Source organism: Ascidiella aspersa, chromosome 3, assembly GCF_963924565.1.
Source record: "Ascidiella aspersa chromosome 3, kaAscAspe10.2, whole genome shotgun sequence".
Classification (NCBI taxonomy): domain Eukaryota; kingdom Metazoa; phylum Chordata; class Ascidiacea; order Phlebobranchia; family Ascidiidae; genus Ascidiella; species Ascidiella aspersa.
Window position 1 is genome coordinate 32,397,487 of NC_139449.1, and position 25,329 is coordinate 32,422,815.

At 37.0% G+C, this 25,329-nt stretch overlaps 3 protein-coding genes and 1 non-coding gene across 4 annotated transcripts; 2 read left to right on the plus strand and 2 right to left on the minus strand.

Annotated features, from left to right (window-relative positions):
* The first annotated feature begins 100 nt into the window (after positions 1–100).
* On the plus strand, positions 101–6,132 carry LOC146162522 (translocon-associated protein subunit alpha-like). The gene is made up of 8 exons (XM_083385813.1): positions 101–259; positions 1,825–1,964; positions 2,857–2,935; positions 3,308–3,438; positions 3,982–4,113; positions 4,304–4,383; positions 5,048–5,250; positions 5,718–6,132. The coding sequence occupies exons 1-8, from the start codon at positions 184–186 to the stop codon at positions 5,786–5,788; spliced, it is 912 nt and encodes a 303-aa protein (XP_083241939.1). The 5' UTR covers positions 101–183; the 3' UTR covers positions 5,789–6,132.
* LOC146162523 (cilia- and flagella-associated protein 263-like) lies at positions 5,966–11,475 on the minus strand. Its single transcript, XM_083385810.1, has 9 exons — positions 11,345–11,475; positions 10,675–10,795; positions 10,218–10,388; positions 9,917–10,072; positions 9,663–9,743; positions 8,891–9,046; positions 8,345–8,452; positions 7,603–7,758; positions 5,966–6,252 (listed from the first exon to the last, which is right to left on the minus strand). Exons 1-9 carry the CDS (start codon positions 11,452–11,454, stop codon positions 6,169–6,171), a joined length of 1,143 nt encoding a protein of 380 aa, XP_083241936.1. The 5' UTR covers positions 11,455–11,475; the 3' UTR covers positions 5,966–6,168.
* Positions 8,145–8,219, minus strand: Trnaa-ggc (transfer RNA alanine (anticodon GGC)). Its single transcript has one exon. It is a non-coding gene; the product is annotated as a tRNA-Ala (tRNA).
* A 5,188-nt stretch (positions 11,476–16,663) lies between the features above and the next one.
* Positions 16,664–24,504, plus strand: LOC146162525 (NACHT, LRR and PYD domains-containing protein 3-like). Its single transcript, XM_083385221.1, has 8 exons — positions 16,664–16,723; positions 16,798–16,888; positions 17,621–19,401; positions 19,972–20,124; positions 21,243–21,404; positions 22,314–22,469; positions 23,335–23,490; positions 24,319–24,504. Exons 1-8 carry the CDS (start codon positions 16,664–16,666, stop codon positions 24,502–24,504), a joined length of 2,745 nt encoding a protein of 914 aa, XP_083241347.1.
* The last annotated feature ends 825 nt before the right edge of the window (positions 24,505–25,329 follow it).

Sequence of the window (25,329 nt, forward strand, 5' to 3'; positions counted from 1 at the left end):
AATTGGGCCAGCGTGTAACTACTCAACCGGAACTCTTGTCACGTCATAACGCCGGCGATTCGTGGCAGCGCCAAAGTTTCTAAGAAGTTTTTGAAATTCGCTTTTTTTGTTAAGTGAAATGCAATAATAAGCTGTGCTTTGCTTAAGGTTGTTCATTTGTAGAGGTACTATAATTCTGGGATAATGTTTCGTTTATGTTCTAAAGTTTCGTTGCTGTTTCTTTTACTTTTGCCGTTAGTTCCACTGCTTCAAACTCAAGGTAAGCTTTCACGAAATCAATACTTATAATCGTACCTATGTGACTTTCAAAACAACAGTTTCAAAATGGTTTTACAGTACATGCATAGTATTTTTTGTTTACAAATACTATAATTTCTAACCCTTTTTTAAATATTTAAAATTTAATATTTTTTTGCTGCATAATTAACCCAAAACTTACTAATGTTAAAGCTATTTTATCAGGGTAATATTACTGTAGCGTTAGGAAGTTAATTGGCGCTGGTCTAGAATCCTACCACAACGAAACAGCATTTGGGTTAGGGTGCGGGTTAGCGTTTAGGTTAAGGTGGGTCAAGTATTATTATTAAATAAAAAATATAATAATACTTGACCCACCCACACACAAACGCTAACCCACATCCTAACTCAAATTTTGTGCGTTGATTTTAGAACTGTGGTAGGATTCTAGACCAGCGCCAGTTAATTTTTATCTTATATCTTCTAATCACTAAAATTAGGGTAACACTAATTTATGGAATGATGAATGGTCGCAATGGTCGGAACGCACACAGTATTATTATTAAATATAATAACACTTGACCCACCTTCACCCAAACACTAACCCCCACCCTAACTCAAATATTGTGCGTTGGTTTAATAATAGTTTTAACGGGGTAGCACTTAAATTAGTAAGCGTTCCGACCATTCCCACCTTTCATTATCCCGTAAATTAGTATTACCCCTAAAATTACAAACCTAGTTGACTGACTAACTGGCTACTGCACATGCAAGTTTTTTTAACCTTGTGTGCTCGTCAAAAAAATCTTAAACTGCTTTTCAAATATGTAAAACGCTTGTGCGGCATGTGTTTACAGTGAAATGTATGTAATACACAGTGTATTGGAAAATCCTAGTGCTCGCGGGATTGTACACCCGGTCTACCGGATTGCACCACAACATCTTGTTAAGATCTGCCATACTTTCCAGACTGGGCTGTAATTCAATATAAGCTCTTTAAAAATTAAAAAAATGCTACATCAAATGTCTAAAAACAATGTATTTCTTGTTTAAGAAATAAGAAGTGGCATTTTAGATTCACAATGGTTTAGGCTCCAGGTTTAATCTGTTGGTTTGTGTCTTGTGTGTGCACTGTGCACTTACATACTTTGTATAGTGGTCAACAAGCTTTCATTAGGATCTGCTATTCTTTGGGTCGCGACCCATGCGTTGAGAACCACTGATCTAGCCCTTCTAAAGGCGCATTTACACCTTCTATTTTACATAATACTTGCCTAAGAATTTGTATTATAATTTAACAACAGGAACACTAAACACGGATCTGTTGATTATCTTCAGTAGATGGAGAGTGGCCCAAATAATAGATAAAAGATTCATTCTTTTATTAGCAAACGTTTCGGCAATTTCTTTTGCCATCATCAGTGCAGTAAGTGAGACTAAGATAAAAACGAGTCACTATATAGACGCTCGGACGTTTTTTAACAACAGGTTTTGTACAAAATGCAGACTGGGCAAGACCTCTAACCCCATTAAGTTAACTTAAAGAAAGATAGACTAGAAGTTTATTTAAATTGTGTTTCACAACAGGTTTTGCACGGGCAGAGGAAGATGAAACGATTGATGTGGAGGGAGAGGTTGTTGAGGACGATGAAGGAGAGGTAGAAGATGAAGATGATGAAGGAGAAGTCGTCGAAGATGAGGCGGGGAGCAAAGCTTATCCTTCTGCTGTAAGTTTGCATTTATTATAGCAACTATAATAGATTTAGTATATCAATCCCCACATAGAAGTTAAATAACATTTTGAACATTTTAATTATTTTATCCTTGTGCTGTAAGTTTGCCTACTATAGCAACTGTGATGAATTTAATACATGCTGGGTTGCTATGAATCTTTAAAAGTCTTGAATATCATTAAACTAATTTGCACAATGAAAAACCCTATGTTTTTTAAAAGCCTTTAAATAAGTTTTAAAATTTGTTTCATGTGTTGCTTTAGATTCAGTAAGTGCGATTAAAAAAAAATAATTTTCTTTGTTTTTATTGTGTTTTTGGCATTTATCCGGTTTGTTTTCGGATTATATATATTAAAAAAAGGCGAGCAATCCTGTCTTTACATGGCTTTAAAATTATTTTAAAATGTTTTTAAATCTTGAACTGTTGTCATGAAACTGTGTGGCAACCTTTTATAATTATGGTAGCAATATCAAAGGCCATAAAAAAGGTAACATTTTACAAATTTCAAATAATTTTAAAGAGTTATTTACATGTTAATAAATTTCAAATAATTATGTAATTAAGTCTACATACAACATTAGGTGAAAAAATTCCAAATCAAATATAATCTGCAACTGGCCCACCCTCGTTATGTCAACGATTGCACATCTTGGGGGTTACTAATTTGTGAACCCTTGGATCAACTAATCCAGGATGTTTGTGTGGGCAGGGGGTTTATTAAGTTTATGGGAATGACGTCATAGAACAAATAATCCTAAAAAAATTCGGTACTGCTTAAATTTTGTCTAATTGCGCTTCCCAGGTTAAAAACACCAAAAGCATTTTTTCAGTCGGTGATCCAAATGTTGTGCATAAATCGTTTACATCTTCAATTATTTTTGTTAGACTGACGAGGAGGAAGCCGAAGTAATCACGGCCCACAAGGAAACCGAAACAGCGATCATTTTCACAACCGGTGCTGAACGTAAGTCACAATTTAGCCACTATTCATTTTGTGAAATAATAAACTTCTGGCCAAAAGATGTATAAACGATAAAATAGGGTCAATGGATATTTACCTTTTATATATATACAGTATACACCCTTGAAACAAACTTAGTTCCTAAATACCCCGAAAATCCTCTAAAAACAGTTTGTTTAACAATTAAAAAGGCCGTGCATTTCATAAAAGCAATTTTGAACAAACCTTAACAAAAATAGTAGTATGTAGTTGCTGCTTACCAATAGCAACATATTTTTGTAGATTAATTAAAAAATATTGTCCAATATATTAACTTCTACTACAAGTTTGTGTTGTGTGCATCGAATAATGTAAATGTTTTGTGTTTTATTTCAGCAAGCATTATCGCCGGAAAGAAGGCCAGTGGTTTCATTCACTTTGCCAACACCGGCTCCAACAACTTCATCATCACAAGCATCGACGGCTCATTCAGATATCCACAGGACTTCAGTTATGTCATTCAGAATGTAGGTTGTCAAGTGTATATTAAAATGTATATTAAATTTAGTTGTAAGTACTTTGTAGTAACACCTTATGCATATTGAGGCATTGCGCATCCGTCAAACTGGCATTTTTCAGTTTTAAAACAATATAATGTAGTTAGTTAGGTTTGTCCACCCAAATATAAATTTAATTACACAGTAAAGTGACTGTGACAGCTTAAATATGATTTTAACTTCTATTAAAACTTAAATGATGATTAACCAAACAAATTACATTGAACTCCCGAAATTGGTTAAAAGAGCAACTGTTAAAAAAATTCCATCTTATCGTGAAATGACATCTGCCCAAGTAAAGCATTTTGCAAAAAGTCAGTCCTTCTCTAAGTCATTGTCACAGGAAGTCCTCTGACTCAAGTAAATTATTTGGCATTAATAACACGTCCCAGGCCAAGTTATTTGTCTACTTAAAATCAGCAAATTTACAAAAAGACTAAATCATGTTATTACAACACTCGTATTATGTTTTTGCGAACTGTAGTGTTTGACATTTTTGCCCTTATATTGCAGTTCACTGTAACGAACCCCAACAAGATGATCGATGCTGGCAAACAGGGATCATTCCGTTACGACTTTATTCCCGGTGAACTCTCCGGTGGAAGATCGTTTGGACTCCTCATCAACATCAACTACAAAGACACTGTAAGACCTATTTGTTGATATACTTGGGTATTTGCTCTTTAGGATGCTTGGGTTAAAAGACATAACGAACTAAATGCTATTTTTCTCTTAACTTGTTTTGTATGTTTAACATTGTTTAGTTGCTTACCTAAAAAAAATTCATATTTTTTTACCTTTTTTATTTATTTGTACAATCACTTGTTTTTCACAGGAAGATAACCTGTACTTGGATGCCGTCTACAACCAGACGATTCAAGTTTTGGAAAACGAAGAAGGGGTGGACACTGAAACGTAAGTAATAAAAGTTGCTATTTTAATTTTGCCAATTTCCTATGTTTTGTTTGTTTTGTACTTAATAATCTTCCACTCTTCTGTAAATGATCTATTTAGATTGGCCCTATTTTTCTCAATGTATTAAAGTCAACAGTAAAACCTATAGCATTTATAGAAATAGCTTTTTAAGGTGTTAACCAGCCTTTTAAAACCACTCTAGTTTACCATTATGTTTAGACTACAGACAGTTTTATTTTAAAATAAATTATCAATGTAATCGACTTAAATACCTTATGAATGAAAGACAATAATATTACCCTTTTGCTGCTGGAATTGTGATACTAAAACATAGACAAACACGTGACTTTATTGAATAAACTTAGTTAGGACTGAGATTCATTTCTTAAATAATCCAACGTAGCTATTACAAACTGCTTTATACAACACTTAGGGTCTTTAGACTAAGTTTGATTCTAAAAGAATTTGCATTGATAAAAATAAGTTATTTAACTGACTAAAATACCTTATGGAAGGCAATGAATATTATCCTTGTTGGTATTGTGATACTAAAAACATAGACAAAAGATTGACTTAAGTTCACTTTAAAGAAAGTACTTATTAATTAGTTTAATATAGTTGTTACAAACCGCTTTAAACAAAACTTACACTTTGTTTTTTTTAGCTTCTTCATGTACTTGATGCTTGCTGCTCTCAGTGGACTCGGCGTACTTGGTCTCTACCATACTGTGGGCAGCAAGAAGCGAACCAAGCGGCCCGCCACCAGCCACCACCCATCTGCCGGGGATTCCCCTAGCTTCGAGACCGGCACCACCAACGGACCGGTCGACTATGCCTGGATCCCAGAGGAGACCCTAAAAGCAATGAGTACGTTGGATTGCTTGACGTTCTTTTATGTCTCTCTATTTATAAGTTTGGGTAGAACGGGCGAAAGTTATTTGGCACTAAATCCTGTAGTTTAATATAAAAAAAATTATGTGGAAAACTACTGGAGTTATATATCGGCTACTAAACATTACTGGTGTAAGTATCTCTCAACAATAACAGGTAAACCATGAAAGTGTACTTAATGCTTGTTCAGTACAGCAATAACTCTCCTAGTCCACAAGCTGAATGAATATTTGGTAATATTATATTACGTATTTAATTTAATAATACGCAAATTTCAGGATGAGTGTGTCGATACTTTATTTCTGGATTGGTTTCTAGAAAAACCATTGATCCTGTTTTGTTGGAGGCCTTCCACTTTGTGTTTTAGTTGTTTCAGTCATTTATATTGATGTTCTCAGGCCTCCATGCTTTTTATTTTATATCTAATTTTGTTTTCTAATCAGGCAAAGCCACTCCATCGCCGAAGCGGTCACCAAGAAAGCGAGCTACCAAGAGGTCGAGCGAAGCTGACTAACAAGTTTTATAAAAAACTGTATTTTTTCGCAAATTGAAGAATCCGAACTCCTTAGTTTTGGCGCTTACTCTGCGAATGTTTTTTTGTACCTTTCTATTTCGACGGTGAAGCTCTCTAATATTGTTAAAAACCTATTTCTAAATATTTAAGTGAAGTTTTACTGGGTGTGTGAAGCAAGTCCTTTTTTCTCTTCTTTTGTTCTGATAATGATTGCAAACTTTTATGAAGCCTTCATTAGTGAAACGTAAAATTCATTTTTTTATTCTGTACAAATATGAGAAACAGCAAAAAATCTTTAAACGTATGGTTGAAATAAAGTTTCGAGGGGTCCGCCCTCACGGGAATTTTGATGCAGTTCGTGTTTCGTTTTTCTGCGACTTCTACATATCTTGCTGCAGCCAGTTGGTAGATTGACTTTGAGTCAAAATCTGGTGCCACGATTTTTTGTGGGTGTTTAGAGCCATCTAAAATAGAATTTTAATTAAGAAATTGCTGCAACAATATACTGCAATTATAGCTCTATAAAAAGCTAGAAACTGTATAATATACAGTGTATATATAACAAGATTTTCCTTGTTAAGCGTATTAGCGTTCACAACCCAATGCTAAAACTCGGCTGGGGAGCCACGGGTAAAACCACATTGGCCCCAGCTTTCGAGCCACCATACCTTTCCAATTTTTTTCAGCTCCGACTCAAAAGCAGTAATTTTTGGAAGTTTTTTAGCACCGGCTAATTTATTGAAATTATTCGAGTTAGGTTAACTTTTGACGAAATTACTGCTACGAAGCTAAAGCCATTAGATATGTGTTTGGTGGCTCCTGGCCTTCAGTCGGATTTAATAATGTTTTACCGAGCTAGAGCACACAATTCGTAGACTATAGCTTCAGCTTCAGTTCCCAATTTTTTAAAACAGCTTTGGTTTCGGCTAGACCAGGAGTCGGCAACCTTTTTCTAGTCGTGGGCCAAAACCAAACTCAGAAAGATCTCTGCGGGCCGCACAAAATGATAACTAAGAATTGTGTTATTTTCGTGTTAAAACAACTGTGAATCAGCCCGACCTCGGATCGTAATAACATTTAAGAAGGCTGTAAAGTGATGGCGCAAAGAGCGAATAAAAGCGTTTGTTTGGTTTAAAATTCGAGTTCACACGTCGTCATCCATACTACTAACGAAAAGTAATAAATCTACTTCGAGGTAACGCGCTATCATTTAAAGTTAATCCAGCTCAGTGTTTGTTAGTTTTTAAGTGAAGGCGCACCTGGTGAGCGAAGCGAGCGCGATTTTTTTCGTATACCGGCATTTCTTTTAAATTCCTTGCAAGTTTTTATCACATTGCCGAAAATAAAAAAAATGTTAAAAAATATACGTCCAACATTTTGAATACGTTTTCCGTGACCCACTTGGCTGCCTTCCACGGCGCAACGGTAAAGAAGCGCAGATCTAGGTGAAAATACAACATCAAAACGTAAACAAACCGGATGTAGAATGATGTCGCGCAGGGCGTGAAAAATTTCGCACTTACGTAGTTAAAATAGTCAAAAAGTATGTGAAACGGACTCGTGTCTAAACTGTCAAAGAGGCGGCGGGCCGGACGAATTACATCGGCGGGCCGTAGGTTGCTGACCCCTGGGCAAGACAAACAAAAGAATAATGGCTCAGAGTCTGACAGCCCTGCTTGAACCTAGGATTGTCCAAAAACAAGAAAACCTTTCTGCGAATTGCAACAAGTATATCTAAATGGCATGGGCATAAACAGCAAAACACACCGGTGTGCACTGTACATCGTAAATAAATAAGCAGTGCGCAAGGTTACCTGCGCAATCTCGACTTTTCTTTCCCAGCTCGTTACAGTTTTCTGCAGTTCACTGAGGTCCGCCTTTTTCTCCACATACTCTTGCACGTGGGGAACTTTGTAGTCGGCAAGTTTCTTGCGAAGGTGGATGTTTTTCTTTTCTGCCAGGTCCCTTTCCTAAAATATTTTTAAAAACATTGTACCATTTCCAAATAACATGGCACAGTTTAGCGGAATTGGTCTTAACTCTGAGTGGAAAATAAAAAAAATTATTTTGTAAAATATTTTTCGTTTTGTTAATCTAACAATAAAGTTACATCTAATATAAAAACTAGGCCTAATTATTGCTACAAATTCATTTGCTGATAGCAGTATTTAACAAATCCGAACTGATAACATATTTGTATTTAAATTTAATATCATAAAAAATTGGTTTAAAAACGAGAAAATTATATGTAAGTTTAATTTTATTACTACACTTGTATCTATACCGAAAGCCATTGCAGACTCTTTACCGAATCTGCCAATCAATGATTCAAGCAGGGCAGACTAGAAAAACAACTAGCCTGCAGTGAGGTTCGAACTCACGACCTCCGGTCAAGCCGGGACCGTCGCTCTACCGACTGAGCTATGCAGGCTCAGAAGGTAACGAGTCGATAAACAACCATACGCCAATGCTTGCTCAATCTGTTAGTACAAGCAACTTCAATTGGCTTGTATCTACAATAAAATGTGTTCTGTTAAAAGAGAAAATGTATTTCACCTCATCTGCAGTTAGGGTTTCACCACCAAACTTGCCGAGCATGTCTTCACGAGTTTCAATCTCATTGTGGAGTTTTTCTGCCTCCATATTCAAGGTATGCAGTCTTTTCTGTGCAAAGGAAAGATAACATTACTAATGTAAATATCTGTTGAGTCTTTACGTGCTGCATTGGAGTATATTTCCCCTTCTACATAGAATAGTGGCTTTTAACTATTTTTCTATAATGAATCAATTTTGTAATTGTTGTCCATTGCTCCCATATATTGGATAATCAGGTATTGTTTTTGCGGACTACACGTTAGTTGGATATTTGACAATGCTTCTTATTAACTACATTTTTTGTTTTGCATTAACGTATACAAAGGTATACTGTATAATAAAAGTTACGTTTTTCTTCTTTTTTTTTCAAAATTTTAAATGTTGGATTATAATTATCTTTGTCATCTTAGTAACTTTGTCAAATCAGAAAAAAAAACTTTTCAGGCATGTTTGTATGCCACATTAAATTATTAGTACTGTCTGATTTGTAAAGCAAAAATATAAAACCTTGTATTTGTTGAGGACTTGTAATGTGTTACCCGCCATCAGTTTTAAACGCAGCAGTTCCTGATTTTTTTCATCTATCTTTTCTAAATATTGTTCATTTTCGATTTTCAGTTGGTTGAAGTCAACCTCGTGTAGCACCTCACCCATCTCTTCTTTCTGTAAACATTTTATCGTCAAAAATACCAAAGCAGTTTTTTCAAGTCATAGCAGCTGTACTGTTTTATGTAATCAAAAATCCCCTCCGGGTTGATTTTTAAACTTATCTTGAGTAAATTCAAAATATGTCCAGTTAGGGACTCAAAGGAGTAGGTTAATTTTGCTGGAGTCGCACTCTGGACTCGTAAGACTTTGTCAAGCGAACCGTAACCCGAGTTTGACATGGGCAGTACCGAATTTTTAAACTGAAAAAGCCGCAAACTGTAAATTCTAAAAGAGGAATACCATTAGGTGAAATCTTTTTTAAACATGTATTATGTTGAATTATATGACACTCCTATGAGTGCATTGCTGAATATCCACCTTAATTTAGATGTAAATGGTTAAGATACAAGCTGTAAAGTCAGAGCAGGACTCAACAAAAATCGCATATTAAGCCAGAGTCAAACTCAGGAGTTCGACTCGGGTTATTTTTAACCAACTCTACAGTCCAGGTAAGGTCTAATGATTAGCTATTTAGTATTGACAATTGGTATTCAATATCACAATGCTTAGTCCCATACTTTTTACAAATGTTGAAGAGAGTATCATCTCATGTTTCAAAGTAGAATGTTACCTGTTTCAATTGGAGCTGCAATTTTCTTTTTTGAACCTTAAGTGTTGAGTTTTTGAGTCGTAACTTTTCAATAAGTGTGTCCTGAAATAAGCAAGTTGCATATTTTGGTTATTTAACTAAATATGCTATATTCGACTGTTAATAACAGAAATAGAAATATTAAGCATATTTGTTTATTTAACAACATATTTTGAATCATAAGTATAAGCATCCAATACGGAATCAAAATAAAGAAGAGTACAAAAATAACTTACCCTCCATCTTAATTTGTCCTCCAAATATCTGACGACTTTTTCAGCAACAACCTTACCGGTCCTGGGGTTAAGGGCTCCTTTGCAAATGTCGCGATCAAATTCATAAACAGCTTTCTTGATTTCGCTTATTCTCAGCTCAGCTTCTTCCAATCCGGCCTAAATTTCAATTTTATTTTCAGCTTGGCAAAGATTTGGACACCATATATTGTTGTGGCTACAAATTAGCATCATTATTTATTAGTATATAGAAATGCAACATCAATAAAAAAATTACATCTAAAAAATATATGATGTAACAAACCCTGTAGTTGTCAAGAACTCTTTCTGATTCTTCTTTCAGTTTATCAATGTCATCTCTTAGTTCTTCCAACTCACGTTGTGCGATGTCACACTTTTGTTCTGCTGTTAGTCGCAGCAACTTATCGATTGCACTGCTGCGAGATTTAGAGCGCTTGCGACTCCTGCCATACATCTAGGAAAATAACAAAACAAGAAGTGTATATTAAAACATTCACTTGAAACGTAGTTTTCCACCATATTATATCTTTAATTTCATCGTAAATGTTAGTATTTTAGATAAAATGAACAAATTTCAAAATAACCTTGCTTAAATTAGGTTACATCAAAATCAAGGTTTTTATAAGGCTGCATTGATACATTTTAGCTGTTTTGATTTGTATTCATCACTTTAAATATATGTTAGATACACAACAATGATAAATAATCAAAAGTAATGGGAATAATAAACAACAATATACCTCTTGCACTTGTGCTACAGGAGCTACGGCTGGTTGTAGGTTATTTGTTTCTTTTGGTTCAACCCTCCGAAAAAACTTCTCAAACATTTCTGTTTCATTGCGAATCACTTCATTTCCATGTCTTGAACAAAAAAATAATTTTGAGTAATGGTAGGTACAGACACGAAAATAAATAACTAAAAACCTATCAGAAACTTTTAAGGTTTGACTTTTAATGTGATCAGTGAGGTCATAGCAATGTAGCAGCAACAAATGATAAATTTTAATAGTAAGGTCTTAACAAAGCCATTTCAATTGCAATGTTTATCGCATTAACCTATGTTTAATATTTGTAAATCCATATTAAATCTGTTAAAACACACTTAAATTGTCTGTCACTGTTCAAAAAAAGGCGCTCTTTCACTATTGTACGTAAAAATTAATAAAAAAAAAAATTCTTCAAATGCCTCATACCACAACACATATTGTTTGGGTTAGGGTGCGGGTTAGCGTTTGGGTGAGGGTGGGTCAAGTTATTATTAATAATAAACATAATATTACTTGACCCACCCTAACCCAAACAATATGCGTTGTGGTATGCGGTATTATTATTTTTTTTTTTTTGCATAACTTTTCACGTACAATAGTGAAAGAGCGCCCAAAAAAATACTTAATTGTCTGTAGATCTTACATGGTGTCCTCAATTAGTTGAACGAGCTGTTCATCTGACAATTCTGCAAGTGGATCTTCTTGTTGGTCAGTCCCGGTGGTCGCTGATAACAGACTATCCGAATCCGCCATTTTATCTCGTAAACACAGCTGAAGAAATTAATGTTAAGTGAATTGGTTATTTACTTACTGCTCGCTCATGCATGAAAAAATATCGCGTTACCGTGGTGATTCTGTAGCGACACCTTGTGAATATTTTTCTTTTATTCTATACTTAACCCTCTTAAAAAATACTCGCATTGAGCAAAGAGATTTAAATTGTTAAAGTCTATCTGCATTGAGTCAATGTAACGTTACAAAAACCGTTCCTGCAGCATCAGAAAAATGCACCACACCAACTGTTGCAATTATTATCAAGGTTTGCCGGTAATTTACTGTATTTGCCTCGAAAATGATGCATGAGGTTCATTATTATGAATTGACGTCAATCTTTGTGCGCGATAAAAACTCAAAGTCAGTTTTATTCCTTCGTAAGCTATGACCAAAATGTTACAGCTGTTTCTCAATATTATGTAATCTCTTTGCTGTATCTTTTAACCCTCCCTACTTCAGAAAGCCGTGCTGTGTTGTTCAGCGTGTGTGAATCAAATCTTTTTTATGTTTTTGGGAGCACTGTATAAAACTCTCTGTCTCTGGTCATGTTCAGAGGTGCACCTACATATATTTCGCACGTCAATTTAACAGACATTGGATTCAACTTAACGATTAGTTTCAAAATCTTTTAGCTATATAATGAAAATTCACCCTGCAGTAACGATAGAATTACTCAAAAAAACAGATTTTGAGATGATATTTGTCTAGTATCTGGATCTGGTAGAGGGCGTGAGGCAAAGTAAAATTACAACAAGGGGAACGTATATAGAGCTAAGAACCACACTGGTTTACCATTTAAATTTTTTGATAAAACGAAATTTATTTTCAAGCACACATGAACCCGAATTGCAGAAAATTTTGTACATATTCATAAATTCCTCATTTCATTGAACTCATATCTTATTGGTAAAAATGGCTCTTAATTGTTTCTTTCACTCCCCTAAAGTGGCCAGTCAGTCGGCGTGCTGGTTGGTCACTACAACAAATTGCGATAAAAACGTGCTGTGCATTCCGTAAACGTTCGGCGCTAATTAATCGGTCCAGACTTATTACGCCCGTTCGTTCGTATTCATTTGTACGAGTTTAATTATAAACAGAACACACGCGTTTTGGATGACCTGGGTGAATCACGAATGTTGACGCGCACACCCAGACGTGAATGGTGAAATGAACACAACGGGCTTATATAGTTGCATTCTGATCTCGAATAAGGCATATCATTTGTCTCTTGATTGCAAACAGGAGAAACAATATATTTTGGCAAGGTTTATTTTTGGTATTTTATTATCTAACATTTACGCTGCCATGGCGTTTAGCGTTGACTACAGTGTCCGTAAGGCCATTGAGTTATGTAAGTCTGGCCGATACCTCGGCTTTCATGTCGAAATCAAGGAAAACGTCTTCACGTTGGTCGAAGGATCTGACATACAGTTAAATGCATCCACAGGTTCCTGGGAAGATTTCATCAAAGCCCTTCCGAGCGATAGCTGCAGGTGAACATGTGATTTTAGGCTTACGTTTTGCTACTTCAATTGCCTAAAATTATTAAAGGATCTTGTTCCATTCGTTATAACCCTGGTTTTATATTGCAACTATATTCCGCAACTCCTTGGGGTCATTGGAAGTAAGACAAAGTTTAGCGTTAAGAAGTAGATCTCACCACATTTTAGTTTCACATACAATATTGTATGAAATGTTACTAGGCTACCTTACTTCAAAAGGCTTGAGCATGGTCTGCTATAACATAACTTTGCCCTTTTGAAAATGACTTAAGAATCTCAAGTAAGCCCTTGGTACTTTTTGTTGTCCTACAACAGACAGTTGACTGACAAATAAAACTACCTTCCTAAAGGTCTCAATATTTGTCTTAGGTGCAAGACATTTCTTATAAAAAGAAAATTCAATGCAACATGGCTTAATTTTGACTTTTAAAAAGCACCTGTGAATCTCTATAGTCTGCGTTTATATTTTCAACAGACTGTTCACTGAAAATCTAACTAGTTTTTCGTCAGGTTCGTCGTATTTGTCGTGAACGGGCTTCTAAGAAACGGCCAGACTGCTCAACGATTCTGCTTCTTTCACTGGTGCGCGAAAAACGCGGGAGGCGAGGAAGCGCAGGAGTACCGCAGCGCCACGCGGGACTTTGAGGCCTTTCTTTTCGAAGCTGGCCTAGGCGCCGGGGAATTCCCGAGGCCCCGAAAGGACGCGACCCGACCCTGGGTCCTGGACCAAATCCTGGACGTCGATTTTGCTTCGTTTTACGGTCGACCCGTTTTCAAGCGATTGTGCGGCGAATACGAGTTTCTGTATCCAAACTGCAATATTTAAAGAACGTCCGAAAAGAACAGGGCCCCTTGAAAACCGTTTTTAACTATACACACCGTTTTGTTAAACCTGCAGAGGGTGCCATATGTACTCCTCAAAGAGGGGCGGATCCACCGGACGTCGGGACACGTGGCCATGACCCCCCAAAACAACATGTTTTTACCTATCTTAAATATGTAAGTTACATAATTTGGCGAATATAACTTTTGTTTTATTGTGGCTTTGTCCTTTTTGTTGTTTGTTGAAATCTGTTTAACCCCAAATTTTAGCGAAAGGAGTTTTTCACGCTGCACGCGAGTATTTTCTGATCGTATATTAAAAACATACGTCACGTTTTGACTTAACTTTACGACGTAACTTGTGACGTCACGTTTTGACGTAACTGTATGACGTAACCCCTTACATTTTGGTGCCCACCTCCCCAAACAAAAATCGCGATCCGCCTCTGATCTTAAATAAAGATGGCATAAATTGAACGAAATACAACATACCTCAATTATTGTGCTTTTCTTTGTGGGTACTTATTTAACTTCATGGCTAAACAACAACAATTATTACATATAATTTCCGAAAACAAGACGAAACAATTGCATACCATAAATTTTGTACCGGTCATAAAATGCCAGCACGAGAAACTATCTTTGCTACTCTATTCTATGTTTCGCGTATTATTAATGATGATGCTCATATGCAGTGTTTACTGACCGAAACAGTCCCCAAAATTTCTCCAGCGGTTTCCCAAATTTTGGACTTGCAACTTTTTGGTATTTAAATGAAACACTTGCGGTCTCTTAAAACTACTTAGCGGTCACCCGAACCAAACCTTAAAAAAACCCTGCTGATAATTACTAACATTGGCCAACGTTCTATGGCTTGGAGAGTTTTGGCAAGCGGTATCTCCAAGTGAGAACTTATTTCCACTAATCGATGTTTGACGAGGCACATTGGTGATAGTTGGTAATTGATGAGTAATAACAACAGGAAAAAGCTAAAACAGTCGAGTAGATCGACATCATCTTGATTAGGACGTTTCGATACAAACTTGTATCATCTTCAGTTAAAGAGACCGTATCTACTCGACCTTTTTAGCCTTACAATTCAATTATCAAGCTACATTACAGATCCGTACTTGGTGTGCCCAAGGAGCAATAATGTTCCTGGATAATTTCTCCAGGATAATAAACCGCATTTTATCTTGTTTTATTAAAAATCACTATATACCACTTGGGATATCCGTGTGCCTTCTCATATGAGTGGCAATCAAAAGAAGATTGATATGACATGAGATGTGAGGCAACTAGCATGATCAAGACGTTTAATCGCAAATTTGAAAAAAAAAAATAAATAAAAAAATATAAAAAATAAATCAAGGCGAATTTTTACGCAAAGTTTCCTCCGGATTATAATAGCTTGTGTGAAATCATTCGGCCCTCAAACCTAATCAACGTTACACTTGGATGGTAACTAGGGAGTCTTAGGTTCTTGATTACTGCTGATTGGCAGAAGTGTAAATTGTTTTCCTAAACTGAAACATTCATACACACATTCAGTATATTTTGTGACCAAGCTTTTCTCAAATCGTACTTATAACGACGCAAAAAGTATATAATAACAGGATGCCTCCCGAAAGAGTTTGTTTGACTATTCCTGATTGTAGTGCAACCAAGGCTAGAAAAAAACTAGCCTGCGGTGAGGTTTGAACTCACGAACTCTGGTCTTACTGGAACAGTCGCTCTAGCGACAAGCAACGCAGGCTTTGCCAAAGCTGGTCAAGAAACTATCATACCAAATAACAATGTTTAGGTTGCTGAATACAGGAGGTTGATACCCTTAAAATGAGGTTGTGTGTATGAGCACGATGCAGCGGGCCGGGGCTGCATAGTCGGTTAAAAAACAACCCAAATCCGATACCCTAGTCCGACTCCTGAGTCCGATTCCGGTTGAAAAAATAAACTGTCCCATTCCCAAATCACGAAACCAACACCGATCAATTTGTTGATTTCATCAAATCTCGGGTCCGGCTTCGACTCTATAGCCTATAATAATTAACGACAAAAAGGTGGGCATGGGCAGCAAAAAGGGTTGTAATTGAAGTCATCCATTCTGTTTTATTGTCGTCAATTAAGTGCCTTGTGCCAGTTGTCTTTCGAATATTGAAAAACGTCCAGTAGGTTTATCTTTGGATATCAGTGACGCATCTCACTTTAAAACTTAAGGAATGCGCATATTTGGCAATCTGCTAGAGCCTGTGGGTTTGTTCACCTTTACAAAAGGTCGTATGAGTTGTCAAATTAGCAAATGAATCAACTTTTGTTGAGCGAACTGAATGAATGGATATTTACGTCATTTACGGTGCAACAAGGAAAGAACTCTGTAACCTGCCTTTAACAAAGAGCTTAGAGTTCGATCAATGTCAGTTTATCGCAGGCGGTTTGTTGGTGTAAGGCAGAAGTTTTCAATCTGTACTTCGCGAACTGGTGCGTGGTTTTGATTGCATTTCGTATCTAAACTCAACTGCGGTAAAATAACACTTGCAAATATTAGTAAATTACCTATTAAACCACTGCTGGAAAAAAAACACTGATGTAAGGGGTTGAGTGTGACAGGTTGTGCATAGATTCGTTTTGAACTCTGATATATTATATAGTTTTTGATATCTATTACAATATACATTAGAGATACTTAGTAAGAATATCAAACCCCACAAAGAATTTAGTACATCATTTGGAACGTTTCGAATAAAGAGTTATGCGAAACTTTCAAAATAATACCTGGCCATTTGTGTATGGGTTTTGATATTCTTACCAGGACATCAACCCTTCTTTTAATAGCTGTGCATAAGCTTTAACATGTGCGAGTAAATATGGCTAAAGCACCCGACGTACAAGGCGAGGTCCTTCATAATGTTCAAGAAATTAAATTGGTGAGATTTTGTGTTGAACTTAAAATAACAAAAAAAAATGTTTCGTGACAACTTATCCTTTTTATGGTTTTCAGAACGACGCAACTGTTATCGCTGGTGGAGAATTTCACGTGCACATACATAACGAGGGCAAAGTTGTTGGTGAAGATGACGTCACTGCATTAGGTAAGATTATTTTCGTTGCTTGATAGTTTTGAATCGTAATCTGATAGAACATCAATGATCATTACTTGTTTGCTATTTAGATCGCTCATAAACATCGGGCAGTTTTATTATTTAGGCCAGTGGTTCTTAACCTTTGGCAACCTGTCGAACCCCTATGTCATTCTGCAAGCTTTTGTCGAACCCGAAAGTCGAAACCCTTTCGCTTAATATTCGTTTTATTCTCCTAGCAACTTAAACTGGGCACAATCAAATTATAAACTTGCATTTACATAGGTTAATTTGGCCGAACTTTCAATTTGTAACGTGACATGGCATATTGGCACATAAAAGAGATTCGAATTTTCTAGATTATTTTGCTGTTACTGATCAGGAATTAAGTTCGACATTTATCTTGCAAGGGTCAAGGTGATTTCTATTATTCACATATTCAGTGCAACATTCGTAATGAATAGTGCGTATTTAGGTCTAAAATGCTTGCCTGTTTGCCTATTGGTAATATAAAAACCCTTTCCAAAAATTACAAAAAGTTTCGCGGCACACTTGACAATCTCTCGAGGCACACTAGTGTGCCGCGGCACACTGTTTGAGAATCGCTGATTTAAAGTATACCAAAGAGTCTACAAAAGGGGGTTTGCGATGTAACTATAACAACTCTTCAGTTAATGTGTTTAAACTAATGCAACTGTACAGCACTTTTTCAACCTAATCAAAGCTATTTTAATTGATTCTCAGATGCAATGTTGCGAGCGAACCAGAGAGTGGTGGCCAACATCAAAGTCAAATCTCAAGAAACAGTCTTAGTTAAACTTTTGGTTGTTCACAGGAAGGATGTCAAACTAGAAGATTTGCACGAATTGTTAGTCTCTAATTACAATGAGAAAAATGCTACCTTTCTTGATGTTCATCAATTGCGTCCGGCTGCAAACGGAAATGCCATTAAAGAAGCCAAATCTAAATTTAGCAACCAGACAGCGAAAGATAATTACATTGCAAAACATGGTCTCTTTATAGCCATCACCGGAGGAGCTGGCTATGGCAAAACCACCTTAGGGATACAAATTCTGCAACATGCGAGTGAAACTCTGCCTGAATCTGGTTACCTTTTCCACGAAAACCTGCCATCATTGGACAACAGCAAAGATATGAGCGTTCTCGAGTTTCTGATAAAGCTCTCCTACCCAAACTGGCAATATTATTTGGAAACAGATAGTAAAATTCTGGAAAAAATCTCAAAATGCAATACCGTGTGTATAATCTTCGATGGATTGGACGAAACGGGTTTTAATCTCTCAATGAAAGCGCCAGTTATAGGTTTGTACGACAGAGCAAAGCCAGAAGTAATTTTCCAAAACCTTGTCCGAGGCGACATTTTGCCAAATGCGTTCAAGTATCTAATTACGCGGCCGGAAGCATATTTACAGTTGAACCCAGATTGCAAGTCGCACTTCCCACTTGAGGTAATTGGTCTGAGCGAAAATTCACAAGATTTGCTTTTCAAAGAAATTTGCCAAAGTCAAAAGAAATACAAAAAGGTAAAAGAGGTTCTAAATCAAAATCCAGCCGCCAAGGCGTTATGCTGCATTCCACTATTTGCCAAAGCAATTCCGAAATACATTTTAAGGCACGGGTTAAAGGATTGTGCTTTTACTACTACTGATGTGTTTACATCTTTTTTGAATGACTACATCCGTTCAGCTCATTTCAAAAATCACCCAAGTGTCCTTCGCAAGCTCTCTGAATTAGCTTTATACGGAATGCTTAATAAGAAATTCACATTTGAAGCACAAGATGTTGCCAATGCTGGACTTGAAACAGAAGGTTTGAAAGATTTTCTCAAAGTTCAAGTTCAGTCCAGTGATATCAGCCTTAAATGTCTAGAAGGGGACAAGCTAATATTATTCAATCACCGACTACTATACGAGTTTTTCACTGCACTTAAGATTATGTTTGACACCCCTTTGAAGCGGTTTTCAGCGCTACTGGAAAACTTCAAAAGTGACAAGTGGGAAATGGTTCTTCAATTTATATTGGGTCTGCTCAATCCGGAACTCCATGGCAAGCTAAAGGCGCTGTTTCCAATCTTTCTAGCTGATATTGCTGACAAAAGAGGCTTGCTCAAGGAACTGATTGTGTCGATGGCTAAAGATTTTTCCTTAACTTCTGTAAAGGATCTTCCAGTTCCACTAGTGTCACTATTTAGGCTCGGCGTCGAAGATGTTGCAAAATGGCAAGAGTTTCAGGCTCGTCCTAGAGACAACAGGTTGTTTAAACTGTGCAGTCTCACCTACGAATCCATGGACTCTGAGCTTACTAGAGCAGTGGTCGAAGTTTTGCCAGACATGGTTTTGCTCTCCCGCACGATTCTTCCCGGCCACGTGGCAAGTCTCTGTCACGTGCTTCGCTCCACCGACAAACCAATCACCATCAACGTTGGAGCTTACGGGGAACAAGCAAAGTTCATCGGGGATGGACTAAACATGTTGATCAAGACCGTGGCTGAAACACCACACACGGTTTGTTCTTAATCTAATAATGAGCTTGGATTTATTACTAAACAAACCGCATTTAACGCTATTTGGATTAATTACCAAACAAACACTGTTTTTAATGCCGGTATACCAAAAAAAATCGCGCTCGCTTCGCTCGCCAGGTGTGCCTTAGCTTAAAAGGTTAACAAACACCGAGATGCATTAACTTCAAATGTTATCGCGTTCCCTCAAAGTAGTTTTATTACACTTTTCATCAGAAGTATGGAAGACGACATGTGAACTCGAACTTTAAACCAACCAAACGCTTTGCGCCAACACTCTACTGCCTCCTTAAATGTAATTAAACATGTTTTTAAGTGCAAAAATGATCCGAGGCCCGGATGATTCACACTTTTTCTAACATGAAAACATCACAATTCTTAATTATCATTTTGTGCGGCCCGCAGAGATCTTTCTTAGTTTGGTTTTGGCCCGCGACTAGAAAAAGGTTGCCGACCCCTGGTTTAACATGATAAATGAAAAGCATTCCACTTCTACATAGCTTTGGGACAACATGTCACATAATTGTTTAGCTCTCATTTTGCTACATTTAAGATCCGCAAGTTCCACGTAGATGAGGCCACCATCAGCATTGCAACGTTAGCACCACTTATTCCACAAATGGAAGAATTAGCGATCTTGGACAGCAGCCTTTCTGTTGAGGACATCAAACTTATCTCAAAAAGCCTGCGAAGGAAAACACGACCGGTAAAATATAATTTATATTAGAACTTATGTCGAGTTTCAAACGAAAGTAACTGCATAGGATTTATCTATGAGTATTGCGTACTCTATATGATTTATCGCTTTTATCATTTGCTTAACTACCATGATTGTAGCACCAAGGTTATGTAAGTGTGTTGTTCTTGTAGCTAGTGCGTAATTTGGTTCCGCAATGTTACGTTTTCAGTTTTGGGGACCTCTCTACATACAAAGTTTATAGTGCGTTAGTTTTAGTTGCTACATCCTCAATACTTTTAAATTATTTGGTTTACTTAAAGATTTTAGTATGGTACCAACTAGGGATGTCCGATAATATCGGATCGGAGCCGATACCGAAAGAATGTGGCGATGTTTATCTTAAAAGACAAATTTATCAAAATTACTAGGTTAACTACTTAAATTAACTTGTTAACGCTAAAAGCCAGTTTTCGCATAATACTTTTAAACGTTTTAATCTTAACTATTTAGCTTACATGAGCAATGAGCATAGTAGTGACATCACTTAGTATTGGATCGGGTTGCATTTATTTATTAAAATATCGGATTAAAATGTCAAGCATCGAAACATCCACAATACTTACTGTCACGTCAGTTATGTATTTTTCCTATTACGACACAACATATACAGTCATCCTGTCTAACCAACCTTTCATCTATAGCAGCGGTTCCAAAACTGGGTTCCGCGGACCAAATGGGGTCCGTACAGCAGTTTCAGAGGGTCCGCAAGGAGAATTAGTCTTTAAGTTTTTCAATATTATAGGCTTTTTTAAAAATTTTAATCTATGTTTTAAAAAATATCTGTCATCATTATTGTCTTTGGTTATACATTATTATTCGTTCATATAGCTTGTTTTATGATGACATCACAAAGCATCTATTATGCTATATTACCTGCTATCAGCGAATCGTTCGCATTCGTTAAAAAGTTGTTACATTAGAAAGAATCGTGACTGGACTAGTGTTACTACAAGAAACATGGGTCAACTGACCCTTGAATTTTTATAGGGCCGCGAAATATCAAAATAATTGCAACGGGTCACCAGGCAAATTTTTTAGAAAAGTTTGGGAACCGCTGATCTATAGTACTTGATTTTTGTATGTAGATTGAGTTTCTTGACTTGAGCTTTAACGATCTGAATGAAGCTGGTGTAAAGCTGCTATCCAGGTGCATCCCCTACATTAAGAGGCTTGAGCTCATGCAATGCGGAATCACATCCGACAATCTCTTGGTGTTGACGAGCAGCATCGAGCAACGACAAAGTCCCGTAAGTTTCAATAAAGCGTTATAGTTTATCCAAGTACGCCCGACTAAATATTGGATCTTAGCCGATATCGTGTGATATTATTGACACTATAATTTACCATAAGGCAAATATTTGAAGGATTGGATTAATTGTGAGTCTCATTAATGTCTTTGCCGGATGAATTAACCTAACTTCTCCAAGGTAGCGATAGATTGTAGAAAATTGTTCATTCCGTTGTTGTCCGACTCAGATAAAATATATCCTCTCATTTTCGTTGGCTTAAAGTGAGCCAGCAAGCGGTCTGTAACCGTTCTGTTTATTGACTGACCACTCAAGTTTGCTGCTGAGCTAAAAGGCATTTTTATTTGATTTAGAAATGCATAAAGAAGGCAACACGTGATATACGTAATCAATTTCTAAATAATTGTAACTTATTACGTATAGCAAATCACATGTCAAAGGACATTGCTATAAGTCATTTTTCTCGACTTTGTCTTATACGCGGAAATATAATTTCTGTCCAAATACGGTTTCAACAAAAGCCCTGACTTCATATAAACAATAAACAATACAACGGATACTGGCCAACACCTATATCTGATACTAAAAATATCGATGTGTTTACTGAATGGCGATTTAAACCATGTGGTTAGCAATAAACGGATATGCGTAAGAACTCGCACACCTTCTCGCTAGGCGGAAATTTGTGTCAGAAAAGGTATTTTGCATTATTCTTGCTAGGTTGTCAATGGGCATTTTTTAGAAATTTTCCATTGCGACATTTTAACAGTGTTGAAAAACGAATTCTTTGTGAAAATAACAATTTGACGCTACATATTCAACCAACCAAAATTTTGGTGATCGTTAACGCAATGCTGGTTTCAAACTCTTGGTAATTTCTGTTGGCCAAAGCTCCTTGTGTTTGTGCAGATGGACTCGTTGGACCTAAGTAAAAACAAGATCGGGTCACGTGGTGTATGTTGCCTGGCAACAAGTGCGCACAAAGTAAACAACCTGATGTTGGGAGATTGTGGAATCAAGGAAGTTGGAGCACTGACTGAAGCGATCTCACGCAGGGAGGATCCGGTAAGTGACCTCATCTAAACTCGATCGTGGCTTCCGATGAGGGTCCACGGATTCACCCTGGATGGGTGGTAGCAGGTGGTCATACCAGATTGGAAAGTTTGGCCTGCGTGGTATTTAGCATAAACTATATTACAGCCACGCGAATTTTAACATAGACTATACAGTCGAGCAGATATGAGCATGAAATATATTACAGCCGCGCTAATTTTAAGCTGTTTAAACATCTCCCCCACGCAATTAAGTCTCCTATATCTGTTGGTCCGATAAGCATATTTAATAAAATTTAAACGCGCAAACATAATGTCATCTAGGTGACTAGAACTAAATTCTATGCTATTTTCTGAGAAACTCACGTACAACCGACAGGTTAAATTCTTTTTTCACATTGTTGCGGACAGCGGGGTGGTTGCTATGTTGTGTCGCCACACATTGTGGTTCAACGACTCAGTGTGTCCTCATGCCCCGCCACCCCTGGTTCGCTTGTGCTTTGGTTATTAGTTACTAATCACTGTGGTTTATCGTAATGCGATAAATCACATTTTTAGCCTTGACCAGATAAAATTTCACGTAAGGCAAATAAGTAAACCCAGCACTTGGAGCCTAAAGCGAAATATAGACATTAACAAAACTGTCATTTCGATTACATTAAAAACATTTCGAATATCAAATCCAATGAAGCTTAATAATTTAGGGCTTATGGCGAAGATATATTTCACGCATAAACAGCACTAGAAATAAAAATCTTTTCGTATATTGCAATCACGTATGTTTTACTGTTTTAAATTCCTTTTGAGAATGATGGTTGCTATTGTTGTTCCGTGTTCAAGTTTATTTCTGATAGCTTAACCTCCTTGTTTTTAAACAGATGGATTTGTTGGATCTGGATAAAAACAAGATAGGATCACGTGGTGCTCATTTCCTGGCAACAAGTGTGAACAATTTGAACAAGCTGTGGTTGAGAGATTGTGGAATCGATGAAATTGGAACACTGACTGAAGCAATCGCACGCCGGGAGCATCCAGTAATTAAATTACCTGACCTAAACTCGGTTTAATGGTTTGGCATAAATTTTTCCCACATTGATTGTAAACGTAATTTGTGGTAAAATTCACCCCACATATTGTTGTCCAAATATATGCAGCCTATTGTTTATTGCGCAAAGCTAGGAATTGCGCTAAAAGCTGCCCAGAAGAATTTCCATTAAGCAAACTTTGCCCTAACGACCTGGCAAAAATACCTCTAGGAGAATATGTACGAGTCGATTGTTTAGTGTTGTTTAGTTCAGTGCTTCTTAAACTTTTTTAGTTTTGTTCACCCCTATCATCTATCTCCAGATTTCATTCACCCTTGTCTCATGATATGATAAAACTATCTTGTCTATATATACCAGCACAAAATGAACACCCGGAATATCCGCCCTGCTCGCAAGCTATCATCCATTTCTGACGGTTCACCTTTATTCACCCCTTTTGGTTGGTTCACCCCCGCTAATATTTATTCACCCTGGGGTGAACCATTCACCTGATTAAGAAACACTGGTTGAGTTGACCTCAGTGATAACTTATTTTGATATCGGATCAAAGTCGAACAAGGCCGGATCCGGGATTCTGTATTTTAAATTGGGTATTAGATGAACCATCATTTGTTGTACCAATATTAGGTTAAGTTTTTATAGTAATTATTTTCGCCCGAAAACGGCAGTTGGTTAGTCGATCGTAAGCTTCGGTTGGCGCGAAAATCCTCCTATCTCGGTCAATATTACTTCCCTCATCTAGCGTTTGTTTTGGTCAACAACAATCACGAGTATAGGAAAGTTCGTTGTATAACCTCTTGTTGCAATTGTTGTCAGATGGAATATCTAAGTATCCGTAACAATCCTCTCGGCGACCGCGGGGCCAGTGCGTTGGCAAAATGTCGGGGAAAGATTGGAAGGTTAGGTAGCGAAAACTGCAACTTCACGTCAGCTGGGGAGCACGAACTTGAATCGGCAGAGCAGTTTAACAGAGTAAGAACTTATTTCAACTATTGCACCTAAAACCATCGCAGACTCACCGACATTGAAGGGGTCTATAGTTCTATCATTATACAATACATACACAAACGTGAACAACAAGTGTGATCTAGCCCAGTGGTTCTCGAAGTTTTTTTCAAATTTCTTCCTTAAAAGCCCAAATACTTTTAATTCTTCCACCCAAAAAACGCAAGGTACCGGTACTCTACCTTTTTTATTTGTTACTTTGGTGTATTTTCGATGTGCTAATCGTCTGAAATGTTGGTTTGTTTCAATGTATAACGTAGGTATTGATGAATTACCCATGTAAAATTCCTGCATTGGTTTTTATTTCCTTAATGGCTGTAGGCCTAATTGTGAAGAAACAATGGACTAATAGGTAACTGTGAACAAACAACTTTTTCCTCCCCAATTCCTCCCTGGAAAAAATTTCCTTCCAAAATTTAAAAATTCCTCCCTAAGGGAGCCAAGTGGCTCACTTTGAGAACCACAGATCTAACCCTTCTGAAGTCGCTTTTTGACCAACTATACTGGCTTATATATCATAGCGCACTGAAAGCAATGCCAGACTAACCGTATCCGTGGATAAATGATGTAAGTAAGCAGGGCTAGAAAAAACTAGCCTGCAGTGAGGTTCGAACTCACGACCTCCGACTTATTTCAACTAGTCGGGTTTGACGAGGCACATTGGTTATATAGTTGGGCAAACTAACAGGTTTTTTGTTTTGGGGTGCCATGAAAGGCATTTCGAGATGACGCCACAAAGTTACATGACAGCGTTACGTCAAAACGTTGCTTTACAAAGACGTTATTGAGTATATCGTTTGAATTGTGAAAACTTTTATTTTC